At 40.1% G+C, this 14,685-nt stretch overlaps 1 protein-coding gene across 2 annotated transcripts; it reads right to left on the bottom strand.

Annotated features, from left to right (window-relative positions):
* Nucleotides 1–425: 425 nt before the first annotated feature.
* Nucleotides 426–12,857, bottom strand: shox (short stature homeobox). Of its 2 annotated transcripts, none has more exons than XM_053877057.1 (6): nucleotides 12,460–12,857; nucleotides 10,933–11,141; nucleotides 7,034–7,091; nucleotides 6,801–6,910; nucleotides 2,539–2,751; nucleotides 426–2,188 (listed from the first exon to the last, which is right to left on the bottom strand). In XM_053877057.1, the coding sequence occupies exons 1-6, from the start codon at nucleotides 12,704–12,706 to the stop codon at nucleotides 2,099–2,101; spliced, it is 927 nt and encodes a 308-aa protein (XP_053733032.1). In that variant the 5' UTR covers nucleotides 12,707–12,857; the 3' UTR covers nucleotides 426–2,098. The 2 variants fall into 2 exon arrangements, with proteins under 2 accessions (XP_053733032.1, XP_053733033.1); XM_053877058.1 differs by having other exon boundaries at nucleotides 427–2,188; nucleotides 6,801–6,889.
* Between the last annotated feature and the right edge of the window lie 1,828 nt (nucleotides 12,858–14,685).

The following is a 14,685-nucleotide window of genomic DNA, read 5'->3' as shown; positions in this document are numbered from 1 at the left end:
ATGGCGACTCTTTTCTTTTTTGTCATGTGATCACATTTTGTTCACTGTATAAAGAATATAGTTGAAATACACAACAAAAGTTGCATGGATATGCAACCGATACCTAAGTGTTCCATGTAATTTTTAAAAACGTCTTTTTAACTTATATAATATTAACATCAATCAAGTAAGACAAGAGACTTTCATTCAGTCATTTCTTCAGTGATTGTATTCACTTTGTCCTCTCATGGGGTAACAGGGGTCTTGAGTCTATCTGAGCTATTTCGGTGAGAGATGGACAGATCGCCAGGCTTTTACAGGGCATGTATTGACAGAGACAAGTTCACATTATCATTTAACACTGAATTTTTGGAGTATTTTGGGAGGAAACCAGAGTGCCAGGTAGGGACTCACAGTCATCCTTAAGATGGATTCAAACCCGTGACCTTCTAGCTGAGATGCTGCAGCACTGACCGCTATCATTGGTTCATCAAACACATGCCGGAGGAGCACATACAAATATCTATAACTTTATTGATAGTTTAGTTGTACAAGATGTACATTCATATTTTTGTGAATCAAAAAAAGGGGGAAACAAACTGTACGATGATTCGGCATGCTTGCATGTGAAATGACTCATTTTTAATGGGTACAACAAATTCCATGGAGCTTTGTTAATTCCACCATCCCTGAAATGCTTGTAAACTCGGACACGCTACATTTTATTGTTTTTTTTTGTCTCTTTTGTATTTTTTTTTAAGCAAACAATGCACCACAGCCACACCTCCTAAATTCAACACTTGAAAATAAAATACAAAAATAATTGCAAAGCCAGGTAAAAATGTACACTTGTAGTTCAACTCTTTCATCTCTCATAAAGTTTTAGACAAAATAATAAATAAAATAGGTTTAATTTAAAATGACAACAGAACAAATCAAAGTGGAGGCCTGACGACGGAGAACTTTTGGGCGCTGCTGGAGGATTGTAGCTCACCGGGGTTGTTAAGGAACGGTCACGTAGAGCATGCAGAATTAAGCGAATGGTCCTGCACCAGGAGAATATTTAAATCGTAAGGCAGAGTTTTCTAAAAAAATTTAAGCAATTTTCCACTTACATGAATGTTGTTTTCTTGAAATAAAAAAAATGTTTATCTACTTTAAATTAATCTGGAGAAAAAAATGAAATTGAAATTTCAAGTTTCCATTTTTCCAGTGTTTTTTTTTTTTAACTGATTCAAAACCTTGTTTAGTCCTTTTGAAGTCTCTTCTCATCTCTTCTGAAAATATTTCTCCTCAAATAAATGTGCTCATCTCCTTGTAAAAGTGACACTTCATGGCACCGTTTCATATTCTCCATAAACATGTTTGGCAAATTTCACGTTCCAACAGAAAACCAAAACAATCGCCTCAGAATAAACCGCTTAGCTGTTTTATTTTTTGTTGTTGTTGTTGTTGCTATTTACAGTATTGCACTTAAACTGCACACCTCTCAGTTTGACTGATGCCTTCATCTTCAGAATAACCCAACAAAATAAAATAAAAAAAAGGCAAAGTTAAACAATTTTTAAAAAAGCATGTTATACCCTTTATCCAAGTGAATGTCCATTTTCGCTGATCACATGACAATATCAAACCCCCTTTAGGTAATAAAGTAGTATCTGCTCGTAGTGCCATTTGTAAACACCCATGTACAAGACCCGAAGTGCAAAATCTTCACTTCTTTATCCGGAATAAAAAGGGGTTGAGGGGGGGCAAAGGGCGCTGAGAAGAAACGAAAAAGTCCAAGTCTTTCTTCTCAGTTGTTGCTTTTGTCAAGTCCAGAAGAACGGTAATGGAGGCCTGCGGCAGGCGTGGGAGGGCTGAGTGGCAGTGTTAAAAACAGTTTCTGTCAGGTGTGGAAGGAGGCCGGTCCCAGGACGGTCCTCCGTTAGAGATCATGCACTCGGCAGCAGCAGGGAACACAGTGGTTGGAGACAAATATGGCCTTTTTGTTTTGTTTTTTTTTTTGCAGTTTTTTTAGAGTGTGAAGGTGAGAATGTTCCTGGGGTCTGATACCCGCAACCCTCTCTGCCTTGTCAACATGGCAGCGGCCAGCGTCGGCCCTGCTGCCCGGGCCGCCTCAGACAGACATCCACATGTGTTTGTACGGTCCCTGGGATGTGATCTGTGCCTGGAGTGGACTGAGCCACTGGCCCCGTAGAAGTCCTGCCTGTTGGGGCGAAAAGTGAAAGGTGATTTCATTGGTATTTAATTACCGTTCTCTAAAAGTGGTTTGTTTTGGCAGCTGGTTTTTCAGACAATTTTCTTCTTTTGAATTCGTCCTCCACTGCTCTCCCCCCTCTTTCTCTCTCTCACACACACCCCTTCCCCCTTGTCTGCATGTGTTTCACTCTTTCATTCTCACTCAGTGTTTCTGTTGTGTTTTTTTTTTTTAGCAGTGAGTGTCGCGGGCCCTTTTCACAGGCTCAGTCTTGTGTGAGAGGCGATTATGGGCGTCAGGGCGAGCGGAGGGGCGGCCCGCTGGGGTCAGAGTCCCAGAGCCTCAGCGTGTTTTCTTGCCTTGAGTCGCAGGTCAGCGATGCTCGAGTTCTTGCTGTTGCTCTTGGCGGCCGCCGCCACCGCTGCCGCTGCGGAGGCCGAGTCAGCCAGTGACGCGATTGGTAGTCCGAAAGGAGGGGGCGGGAACATCAGGTAGGGGGCGTGAGCGGCCAGGTGGGGGTGTAGGTGGGGGTGGGAGTGGGCTACGCCGTCCAACTGTAGCTGAGCTTGAACCTGTGAGAGGGGGGAAAACACAAGTGGGTGAGTACTGGCGCCTCTAGTGGTTCAAATGAGCATTCTTTTTACTTCTTTAATTTAAAAAAAAAACATAGAAACATAGAGTTTAAAAGCTTTTCATTTAGTTGAAGAGCTGTATTCCATGCTACATTAGGCACAAAACAAGTCAATAATAGATCAAGAACCAATATCACAAAAAAAAAAGTTGCTGTGGGAAAAACTTTAAATACAACTAAACTGAATTGATATTCTTGAATGAATGATGTCAACCTGTACCTGAAAGAGAACAAGGATGCAAAAACCAAAACAAGGTCAAGTGAGAAGTTTCCCTCACAACAGTGTTTCTATATTATTTACAGCAGAATTATGGGTGTAATTAGGTGTCAGCCATGAGTGACTCCAGCTGACACTTTGGTCTAAACTGCCTGACAAGCACACGGACTTGTCTCAGTGATACACAGCAACTTGAGTTTCCACCACTGTCTGCAAGTTCTTTCAAGTGGACTACTGGCAGCGTAGTTTAGGATTTCATGTGTATTTGGCCACAGTTTATCACTATATAAATAGACGGCACATTTCATATTACACTTCAAATATATTGCTTCACACTGATTTCCAGCGTTCTGCTTAAAGGGAAATACCATAATGTCGATCAATAAATCCTTATTATTCCACATGAACCATGTCTGTGCTTTCAAAAAAAACACTCAAAAGTTTGAGTTACTCCGCTGAGAATCATGAAGTTTGGAAAAGCTTTAAATCAACTGCCCAGCCAACATTTGAATTGTATTCTTCGTCATATCTGTGGTCTAATATACATATTTAAAAAGACTTGCTATTACATAATAACTCCATCAGCCATGATTTTAAAAAATGAAAGCAAATTTTCATGATAAATATTTGTGATCTTTCATTATTTATTAACACTGTCTGTTTTGAATTATTCTATCCTAAATTAAATATGGTTGTAACTTCTTTTTTGTCCCCCAGAAATAAGCTTTTTTCTTAAATATTACTTTTTCTTAATTTTTAAATCACACTGATGGAAAATGTTGCAAGAAATTGGGAAAAGTTGGGAATTTGGGTCAGGAGTGAGGCGGAAATAATCCAAAACCCCACTATACTAGAAAATTAATGAGACCTGGTATTGAATTATTATGAACTCAGTAGAAGAATATATCCATCATATATTGTTTGATTTCTGTATTCAACTTGAAACCCTTTAAAACAGCCTTTTTAATTTTTTTTTTTTTTTTGCATTTTTTCCATTGTCTTTTTTGCATTTAATAAATGTTATTTATGTAATTTAACAAAAATATCAGTGACTATAATATGCGTATGCAGACTTTATCACATTGGTTTATGAAAACTGTCTGGACTGATGGTATGACAATAATACCTTGTGTAAACTCCATGTGGAAATGCAAACAGCCGCGGGGAGAAAAGACCAACAGTATCCATCGCTATACTCCACATTCTGTCACTGGAGCCCAAATGACGTTAAATTCTCATGAAGGGGGTGGGACGTGATGCTAAACCTTGACTGGACCTTTCTATGTGCGTGAGAGGATTTAGGTTTCACAGTCTGACACTATTAAACTCCCTCTCAAATGTTCACCCCCTCAAAGCTCTTGCTGCCTGTGTGTTTTCTCAGAAAATAGTTAAAGGGCTAAACTCCCCCTCTCTCTTTTTTTTAAAGCGTCAGCTATTCTAAAACTTAATGAATCATACATTTCTCTCCGACTCCACTTCCAATCCAATCGTCCCGTATCAAAGTCTTTCCAGGACCCCCGAACAGATTTGTTTAATTCGGAGCGAGGAGTTCGTGATGCGCCTGGAAATTTGCCGTCTTGTTACCCGGATTATGTATTCAATGGCATAAATAAACAATTTTGCACTAAAAAGATATCCACATATTTTTGAGTTATAAATATTTACCCAGACATATTCCTGAGTCAAGAGGGAGGACGAGAAACCAAAAGCAGCACAGAATATCGCCTTTCACATTCTTGGCAATTATTCTTTAAGAAGTAGGTGAAAATGAAGCATCGAGTAACTTCAGAGAGCCAGAGATTGCTGAAGGAGTTGCCATGTCTCATGTGGTTCAAACACCACCGAAGAAGAGGGAAAACATCCCTGCACTCCAAACAACAGAGCCATCGCTGCAAGTACTTGATCTCATCTCGGCGCTAAACAAATGAGTTTGTTCGAAGCAAATGCTGGCATACACAAAACTTCAAAAGTAATTACAATATGAAGCTATTAACAATAACTACTACTGCCAATACTACGACCACCACGACCTGTACCTTGCTAGCATTACGAAAACTGATGCTAAAACTGCTTTCACTGCCACTACTACAGCTAAGAAGTATCTGGTCCCAAAACTATCACTACCAGATCTCATTTACCACGAAAACATGTACTTAGAGTACCATTAGTACAATCAGTTAAACTGCTACTGGTACCACTACTTCCACTTTTTGTACCATTGTTGCAGTAAAATGACCTTTACGTCTTATGTTACGACAATTCATTTTGTTTACACTTTTAGAATAAGGAAACATATTACTATAAATAAACTACTTCCATATATGTGCGTTCGCAGCACATTACCGTGATATGAATGATTATATATGACTGGTTTGGATCGTGTTTGCTCTGCAAAGTTCACTGTCAACAGCCCCAGAATTATCCACTTATACAGTGAAGAAGCAACTTATTTCTTTATGAATTGTTAATATGTGTTTCCCAATCTTAAGTGTTATCCTCATTCTGTTATTGAGCTGGAAATACTGCTGATGTATTATAGTTGTGTTAGTACTACCCTCCGCCATATATTATATATTATATTATAGTGTGAAGTGCTACGTTAGTGACCAAAACCACTTCCTGCTACTGACAAAGGCACAGATGCTCAAACGCCAAGTACCTGTTCTTAGAATTGGAATTGTCTAAGAATTGGATTACGTTTTTTTTTGAAGAATACTTGTCATTGGGAGATTCTGTCGGGGTAGACTGACGCTAATCGGTGGAGGTTCGCACTCTCCCAGTGCTTTTCCAGTTCAGCTGTTTGTCCTCAGGGTTTGTAACCAAGACAGTTTTAAACTTCAGCATCCAAAATAAATGGAAACACAACTGAATTCATCCATGTGCAATATTCCTCATGTCAATAAAACATGCTCAACTTTCTGCTTGTTTTACTGCCTATCGTTGCGGCTACCTGCTCAGTTAGCACCAAATAGCTTAAAAGGCAAGCAGTGTTTACAAAAATCACAGTTTGTGCCACACAGTCCTCGCAGTAGGAGGCACAGATGTAATATTAGAATTTATTTTCTTCTGGTAATACTTTGCTCTTTAAAAATGAGATCATGGAAAATACAGTAGAAAGCCATCTAATATGGAGAGAAGGTGCTGCAAAAGGCAGCTTCAAAGTTTTAACTTTGGGATCAAGTGAAATTGGAGTACAACCCCAGCTATGTTTTATCTTGTGTGTCCAGCAAAATGCTGATCGGAAAGTGGTGTCAGGTTGAAATCCACACTGGAGCAAACACCGTAGTTCCAGCAACGGTTTGCCGTTTCTGACACCAGAGCATTTTCCCGCGGATTATTTTGCTTAATTTGCTTGTAAACAGTTCATGGCGAACAGTCGCCGTCCCGTGTTTGGAAAGCTGTCAGGCCAGATTTGCCTTGCTGAACAGCAAACGCTCCCACATTTAGTATATTTTCATTGTTATGCTCCGGCTGTGCCCGGCTGAGCGGCGAGCCCGGCCGTGTTCCTCCACCCTGCCAGTGCAGCTCAACGCCAATATCCATCAGAGCCCACTCCATTCGCCGCTTTCATCATCTCTTTTATGTGCTCGCGCCTGCCGAGCTGTTGCCTTAATTAGGCCGCTGATTTCCACCAGGGTCAGGTCGACAAACACGGGTGCAAAAAAAAAAAAAAAAAGAAAATCCAAGCAGATCAGAATGTCTGAGCACCTCTGCGCTCGCTGGCGTGACATGGAGATAATAACTGAAGACTGTAGCGTGAGGAGCGGGCCTACCTGCTGGAAGGGCATCCGCAATGCTCCCATGTTGACGTAGGGGGCGACTCTGCAGGCGTCCAGGTGACTGCCGCTGCCCAGGATCACACCTGGAGAGAAGGGAAAGATGTCTGTCAGACCGCCAGACAGTTGTTGTGATGTGAGTCAAGGAGGTCAAAAAGGTTTCCATTCCAAAAACAACATTGATGCACGTATTATTGTGATCGAAAGAACGTAGAACATGTGATATTTACCTTTGTGCATCTGGTTTTCCTGCTTTCGACATTTGGCTCTTCTGTTCTGAAACCAGACCTGGAATACATTGAGAAGACAACTGTTAGGAGTCAGCTCCAGATTGTCAGATTGAAGCTGGGACTGAAAAAAAAAGTGATAAAGAACATACGAACAATATTAATAAAATAAATATAAAAAGTGTTAATATTGCTGTAATAATAATTTAATAGTATTCTTAAGTGATGAATGAAATATCTATATTACTGGGGTTCCATTTTCAGTCACACAATAAAGGCCCATTTCTAAAAACCATGGTGGAACTGTGAAACCACAGTGAGCAACAACAACCTTAAGTAAAAGCTCAGTGTTTGACGCTGCAGGCTGTTAATCATCATCAACCTAATTTGCCTCAGTGAATAACATTAACCACCAGTCCTCCCTGAGACGCGCGCACACACACAAACACACGCGCGCGCAGTCGAACGACTGCGCAATGATTATCATTCACAGAAACAGGCGGCCGCCAGCGGCGCAGACTGACGCTGGTAGGAAGTGAAACCCCGACGCTGTCTCTCGTTGTGTCGCTGTGACGTCAGTATCGATACGGGAGAAACGATCCTGGCCGGAAAGACACGAGCGCAGATCAGGAGCAACGTTGTTGTTCCCAGCGATTATCAGTTATTCGCTCTCAGCGACTTGCTCGGGCTCGGAGCCGTCGTCAGTGGCCATCGATTGGCATCATATTTATTCCTTTAAAATCACACGCCGCTGATCGGCTGGACAGCTGTGGATTGATCGAGTCCATCGATTGATTTTCAGATCATTATTAACCCTATCGATTACGATGTGCGGCATTTTCTAGAAAGTGTTACACACATTACTTCGTTCAATGAATGTGATGCATTATAAATATCATTTATTGGTTTTGCGGCGTCTGGAAAAAACAGCTCCAAGCCTTGCTAAATATAGTTTGAAGTGTAACATATTGAAATGACAGCTTTTTCAAAAATTAAATTTTTCTGCAATGAGGGACCGTAAATAATGTTAAAGCTTTAATTCAATGCGTTGAAATATTCATAATGGTACATCACGATATAAGAGCGTTCTCAATGGTACTGTTTGGATAAACACACACACACACATATATATATATATATATATATATATATATATATATATATATATATATATATATATATATATATATATATATATATATATATATATATATATATATATATATATATATATATATATATATATTCCAAGTCAATTGGACGGTTATATTATTGAGATTATTAATATTATTTAATGGTTTTGGCGGATTTAAGAAAATTATTTATAAATGTTTTATGTTTTTAACTCCCTAATATTATGAAGAAAAAATGTAAATAGTTGTGGTTTAAAGACATGGGAAGCTTACTGGAGATTCCTTAATAATACATTTTTTCCTAAATACAAAGAAAGACAGGTTGAAAGTAACACCAGCGTTGAAAAAAAAAATTCTTTAAATTAAAATAAAGAGCGTGAAACGAGCAGGTTTGAGTTGTGTTGTTTTGTTTTTATTTGTCTATTTATTCGTGCAGGGATACGTGACGTGTCGACGAGAGTCAGGTGTTTTGGGTGGACTCAGATAAACGAAGGCCCATATCATAGGATCTCGGGATCAATTCCAATCACTTGCCAGTGTGTTAAGCAAAGTGAACTACACTGGTTCAGACAGTTATTTCTTCATTAAGGGCCACTCAATGATGCGCCGCACAAACGCCCTAATCTCATTGGCCTCTTGATTTTTTATTAGAGACAGTGAATAATGACATTTAATTCAGCGGCGCGGCAGAGAGCCGCAGATATTAGCGGTAAGTGAATTAGTGCCTGCTCCTCACCAAGATCTCATAACTTCCAATTAGGTGCACTGACAGCTGCTCGCAGGTTCAGACATCCATCCTCAGCCCAGCGGCCCCAAACCTGCACTCTTCCACACACACACACACACACAAAACACCATTTTCCAAGACGATTTACGTTGCGTTTACTTCATTCAAACGCGCCGTAATGGTGTTTTTAGTCCTGATAACGAAGTGCGCGCGGCTTCGGAACCAGCGGTCGATTGGGTCCCGAGTGATCGCTGGACGTCAGCGGACCCGGTCCAGAAATCGAGTTACTTCTAATGCGCTTTTATGGCGACACTACATCAAGCAATGGCAGATATTGCCAAGAAAATGAGGAGCCATACGAGTTGACACGAGAGCGCAGCCATCCAGACTCTTGGTTCATTTGAATCGCTGCTCTGAGGTTTGAACCCTCCGGGGCTGCTCGCGTCCTCCGTTTCAGACCCTCCCGATTCTGCAAATGCGCCTCTCTGTCTTGTTGGTGTCACAGCCGAACATTAGCTTTTGGTTTGTTTGTTTGTCATATTAAATAAACGATGCATCAAACGAACCCAGTGTTTCATTTGCGAGCGCTTTGGAATATATATCTGAAATTTAATAAATAATGTTATGCATGTCACGGAAATCGTTTGTAGTTAGATGACGTCACATCCGCCAACTTTCTCCGGAGGTAAACGATATTTTGAAAAGCAGCAAGAGGACTCTGACATGGGAAACGTACATAAACATTTTAACTGACTCAAAGTTCATATAGGTGCTTGAACAGCATCCTGGGGATTACCCATAATCCCCGGCACCTGGACACCACCATGATGTATGTGTTGAAGGATCAACAGCTGATTTTATACACGTGACCTTTAAGAATTGCTTTTTTTTTATTTTAACAAATAGCAATAGAAGACTACAAGCATCCTACCTCGTGTGAACAACCCCGGAATAACATAGTTTCATGAGATAACTCTTGGATAACTTCACTTTCTTGATTTATTTCTGCACTCGAGTTGGTTACCTCAACACTTATCAATCGACTTTTAATTCTGTAGTCTTTTTCAAGGTCCTGTTTTATTTATTTATTTCTGTTTTAAATTTGCCTCTCAATAGTGTATCAGTAAAATGTATTTCAACTCAGTAAATTCCTCATTAATATAATGCAATGCAACATGAGAAACTAAATGCAAAAATATACATATATTTACAAATCCATTAGAATATATACAATCTAATCTATTTTCATGATAAATGGGCCTTGTGTTGGGTGAGTGTGTTATTTCCTTATTTATAAGTATGTTTCAGAAGATAGTAGTTGCAATCAAATATATATACTTTTTTTTTTAAATCCCTTTCAACAGCATACCACCACACTGAGACAGTCCTCATAGAATTTGCTGTCCAGTGTTTTTGTTCTTTCTAGCCATGTGGTTTGGTAATATTGACGACTGATTAAGTCTGTCTGGTGACCTGCCCAGGGTCAACAAGGATTTGCAACAAGGCGAATGAGTGATGCGATTGAACAGTGAACTAAATCCATGTATTGACAGCCAAAAGAACACAGAGCAACAAGATCTAATACTGTCTGGTGTCTGCTATATTAAGTCATTTTATAACACAAACGCAATTGCTCAAACTTGTTTTGTTGTTGAATCATTCGGTTTTGACTCATGTTGTTTGACATTTTAGCACACAATTCAAAGTAAAATATTAACAATATATAATGTTCATTGAATTCACTAGTTAAAGCATAGTTTGAAATGCAATCCTAAAAAGTATATTATGAACGAGAGCATTTACGTTTCAAAGTGCAGTTAATACACCCGAGTTAAAATGTCATGTCTTGCATTATGAAAAATATTTTCCCTCCTTTCCCAGCTATTTGAACATCGATTAACAAATGACATCGAAGGAAGCGGTTTGATTCTAGTGTCCAGATGGTCCACTCTGTGTGACGCGTGTTGCGCCTTGTGAGAATAATAGCGCGCTCACGTGCACAAGTGTCACGGGGTTTTTGCATGAATTCCGGGTCTTCTCACCTGGACCCGGGCCTCGGACAGTCCCAGCCTCTGGCTCAGCTCCTCCCGCATAAAGGCGTCCGGGTAGTGCGTCTCGTCGAACAGTCGCTCCAGCTCGTTGAGCTGCTCCAGAGTGAAGTTGGTTCGACTCCTGCGCTGCTTGAGTTTCCCCTGCGCGTCCTCGTCCTCTGACTTCACCTCCTCCTTTTTCTCCTTACACTCGTATATACCTGTCCCACCAAAACACCAGCAACCGTTACTCTCTCGAGCCTTTAAATCTGGGCCAAATGACTGAGGGAGGCCCGAGTGTTGCACACACACACACACACTCACACACACACTCACACACTCCTCGCAGGCTTCATTTCCAGCCCCATAAGTCAGTGTAACGTCAGTGACGCCGGGAAAGTAAATCAGTCAATAAAAGGCTCTAATGTGGGATTTGAGAAATAATCCTGAGCTAAACGCAGGAGATTGAGAGCTAATCACCCTACCCTTCTGTTCCAGGTTATTTCAGGTCTCATTGTTGTATTCTTTCACTTTGATTTCCATCAACTGTTCCCATCCACATCGCAGTTCTAGCAGCACACACCTGGCTTCACCAGCGTTTTCTCAACGTCTTTGCCGAAATTATCATATAAACATATTAATATTTCTATTCATCTACTACCCTCAATACAACCTAACTTTTAATTTGAGATTTAGTTAATAAAACAACAGTCATGTTATAGTAATTTACTGGATCATAGAAATGACTTTAAAACATAAACACATTTATAATATAAATGCACGAAGATAATCCTGAGAATCATGCTGTGAAACTTATTTTACGTCTAAGTATGTAAGTTAAATATATTAAGTTATCAAAAAGAAGTGCTGATATTTTGATCACTCGCATTTTGTTATATTAAGAGATTGAAAATAGAAGACGCACTTTCTTTTGCAGATGCAGTCTAATAATAGAACAAAGACAAATAATAATAATAATAGAAACTTACAGCCACAATTATATGGCTTTAAAAATAATGTGATATGTTCGCATATTACTTTTTTTTGCGTTCATTTGCAGACTTTCCATTAATAACTACGCAAAGCTGCGTATATTTCAATAAATGTTAATAAAACGCTCCTTAATTGTGCATCGATTTATTCAAACCTAAGAAAGGTATTGATGTTTAAATGATAAGAATGACTATTTTCTCAACTATTAAATATCACAAGTTGACACAGTACTTAGCTTTAATAAGCGCTTACTTGTCGATTCTTTATGACGACCACAAACGATTCCAAGCGTCTAAGCATTGTTTCAGAAATATTTGGACAGGTAGTAAAATAAAATGGGTTCTCGAGATAAAAAGCATTGCAGCGCGCTGCTTTTTCATTTCAAGTTGAACTGAACGGGTCCAAATTGTGAATTTGTAGCCGCGGTTTCACGACGGATCGCGCGTGTGTTTGGAGATTTACCGGGTGAAAGCGAGTTCCTGGCTGCAAAACTTGATGTGAGACATGTGAAGAGCAGATCTGGTGTGTGAGAAGGGAGCCTCTCACCTTCGGAACCTCTGGAAACGCTAAAGTCCTTGAGCTTCTCCTTCTCCAGCTCGACGTGCTCCTTGAACAGATGCACGGGGCAGTGCGCGCCCTCAGTAATGTCCTGCAGGTTGGACTCCGGGCTGCCCAGCTCCCTCGCCCTCGCCAAGCCGCTCTCCAGAACTTCCCTGTACGTGATACTCTCTTTGCTGCTCTCCTTGCTCTTCTGATCGAACGACTTCGACACGAAAGCCGTCAGCTCTTCCATGGTGTAGCGCTCGGTTCTGTTCGGGGGAAATCCACCGTGAAGTCTCCACGCGGCGTCGGTAGAAGCCAGACTTGCCTGCTCGGTCTCTGCTGAGTGTGAGAGAGAGAGTGTGTGTGTGCGTGTGTGTGGATGGGAGGAGAAGGAGGTGAGATCACTCCTGCTGTTGTGACTGTGTATTTGAGAGCTCACTATTTATACGCGACCACCTCAGCCCCCCCACCCTCCCCACCCTCGCTACTCCCCCCCTCCTTCTCCGATCTCCGTCTTGAGCAATTACAGGCCGAATTCAACTTTCAGCAGCTTTTCTTCTTCTTCTTCTACTCCCTTTTTTCTCCATCCACAAATCAATGCTGGAGCTGATGGAGGCGTTTAAATTAATCATTAAAATGCCCACAGTGGATCTCTCTGGTGAGATTCCGCTGGCGTCTGATGAATTCCACAACAATGTCATTAAAGAAGGAGATCCGCAGGAGTCTGCGTTTGACCCTTTCATCTTTAAGTCACAGCACCGTTTGCATCTACGGGCGAATTATTGAAGTAAAAAAAACAAACTCTCGAATTAATGCACCTTTCATAATAAAATTTTGAAATGAACCAACTGTGGCCTACGTGTCTGACAAAAACCTCAAACATTATCAACCAAAGACGAAAATAGATCATCCAGAATTTTGTTCTGGCCATTCAAGTCATACATTTTATTAAGTATAGTTCAGTCATATTTAATTCCTCAACACATTTAACTATATAGAAGTATATGGGTCTGAATTTGGTTCATTTTATATGCTTATTGGTTTCTAGAAGTGTTTTTTTTTTTTTTTTGTATATATTTAATAAGTCTTCACTCCTTGGAGACTCACAGGGGTCTAAACATGGCCCATTTTAGTTTTTGTTGATCAGAATAATATAAATAATTATTTGTACTTTTACCTAGTTAATTGCTTTTTTAAATTAGATAATAGATTCCAGTCTTTTTAAATTTTATTTATTATTATGAATCATATAGTTTGTAGCCAGTAAAATAGATTTGTGATACACACAAGATTTTATCATAATTACTGTTGCAACCATGACTTGTATTTGTTGATTTCTGATTATAATTTCACAACAAATTTGAATATGATGGAGATAAATTCTTTGAATAATTGAATGAATGCATTGTATTTTGTTGGACCAAGATCCTAATGTAAAGATGGAGATCCACAGGAGACTGGCCTTGGCCATTTAAGTTTTCACGTTACATTATTACAATATTACATCAGTAACACTACATCGTGCGTATTGGAGGAAGGATGGGGCTTTTTGTTCATTTATTTATTTAGGCATTCTGCATGAGTCCGGTATAGGCCCTTTATATTTGTAATTCTTTTGTTCTTTTCTCTAAAGTATTCACTAAGGGTCCAGTGGCTTTTTCAGCTCGAGATTGATAGGAATTAAATCATTACATTTATATATACCATGATAATGTATTCATGGTGATCTGTTTGGTTGGACTCGCTGAGTCCTCTGGAGTGCACTTGAATGTTGTGATGGCGTCACATCATCCCTTTAATCTGCAGCTCTGTCTGATCACACGTCTAAAATCTCTTGAATTTCTAGCTCAACTCATTTTCACTCAATCTATTTTTCCCCATTTTTCCTTACAAAGAACCCCCAATTTTGATCAAAGGCTAAATTATTGACCTCAAAAAAATCCCCCCATGACTCTTAATCCGCTTTCTTGTTTCGCTCCACAAACACGCAAGAATCCAATCAATAAATATCAGCAGCGAATCAAATGTTTCCGTCTCATTTACAGCGTTTTCATGGGCGTAAGTGAGTCCATAAAGGGCCGTCTAAGACGCTCATCAGTCCGGCTCATGGGCACAAAAGGCCGGCAGAGAGGAGAGTGGTCCCCGCGGGCCCCGCTGAAAGTCTCAGCTCTTTAATGACTCGGTTTGATGTCTCTCCATTTCTCAGCCAGTCAGTGCGCCGCACATCAG

Source organism: Synchiropus splendidus, chromosome 10, assembly GCF_027744825.2.
Source record: "Synchiropus splendidus isolate RoL2022-P1 chromosome 10, RoL_Sspl_1.0, whole genome shotgun sequence".
NCBI lineage: Eukaryota > Metazoa > Chordata > Actinopteri > Syngnathiformes > Callionymidae > Synchiropus > Synchiropus splendidus.
Note: the sequence above shows the minus strand (reverse complement) of the source record. Positions and strands in the feature narration are given on the sequence as shown.

Coding starts and splice junctions, on each gene's coding strand:
- shox (XM_053877057.1), bottom strand. CDS start 12,706: ATGGAAGAGCTGACGGCTTTCGTGTCGAAGTCGTTCGATCAGAAGAGC. Junction 7,092..10,932: donor TGTCCGAGGCCCGGGTCCAG/GTGAGAAGACCC, acceptor AATGTATTCCAG/GTCTGGTTTCAGAACAGAAG. Junction 2,752..6,800: donor TGCGGATGCCCTTCCAGCAG/GTAGGCCCGCTC, acceptor CCCCTCTCACAG/GTTCAAGCTCAGCTACAGTT.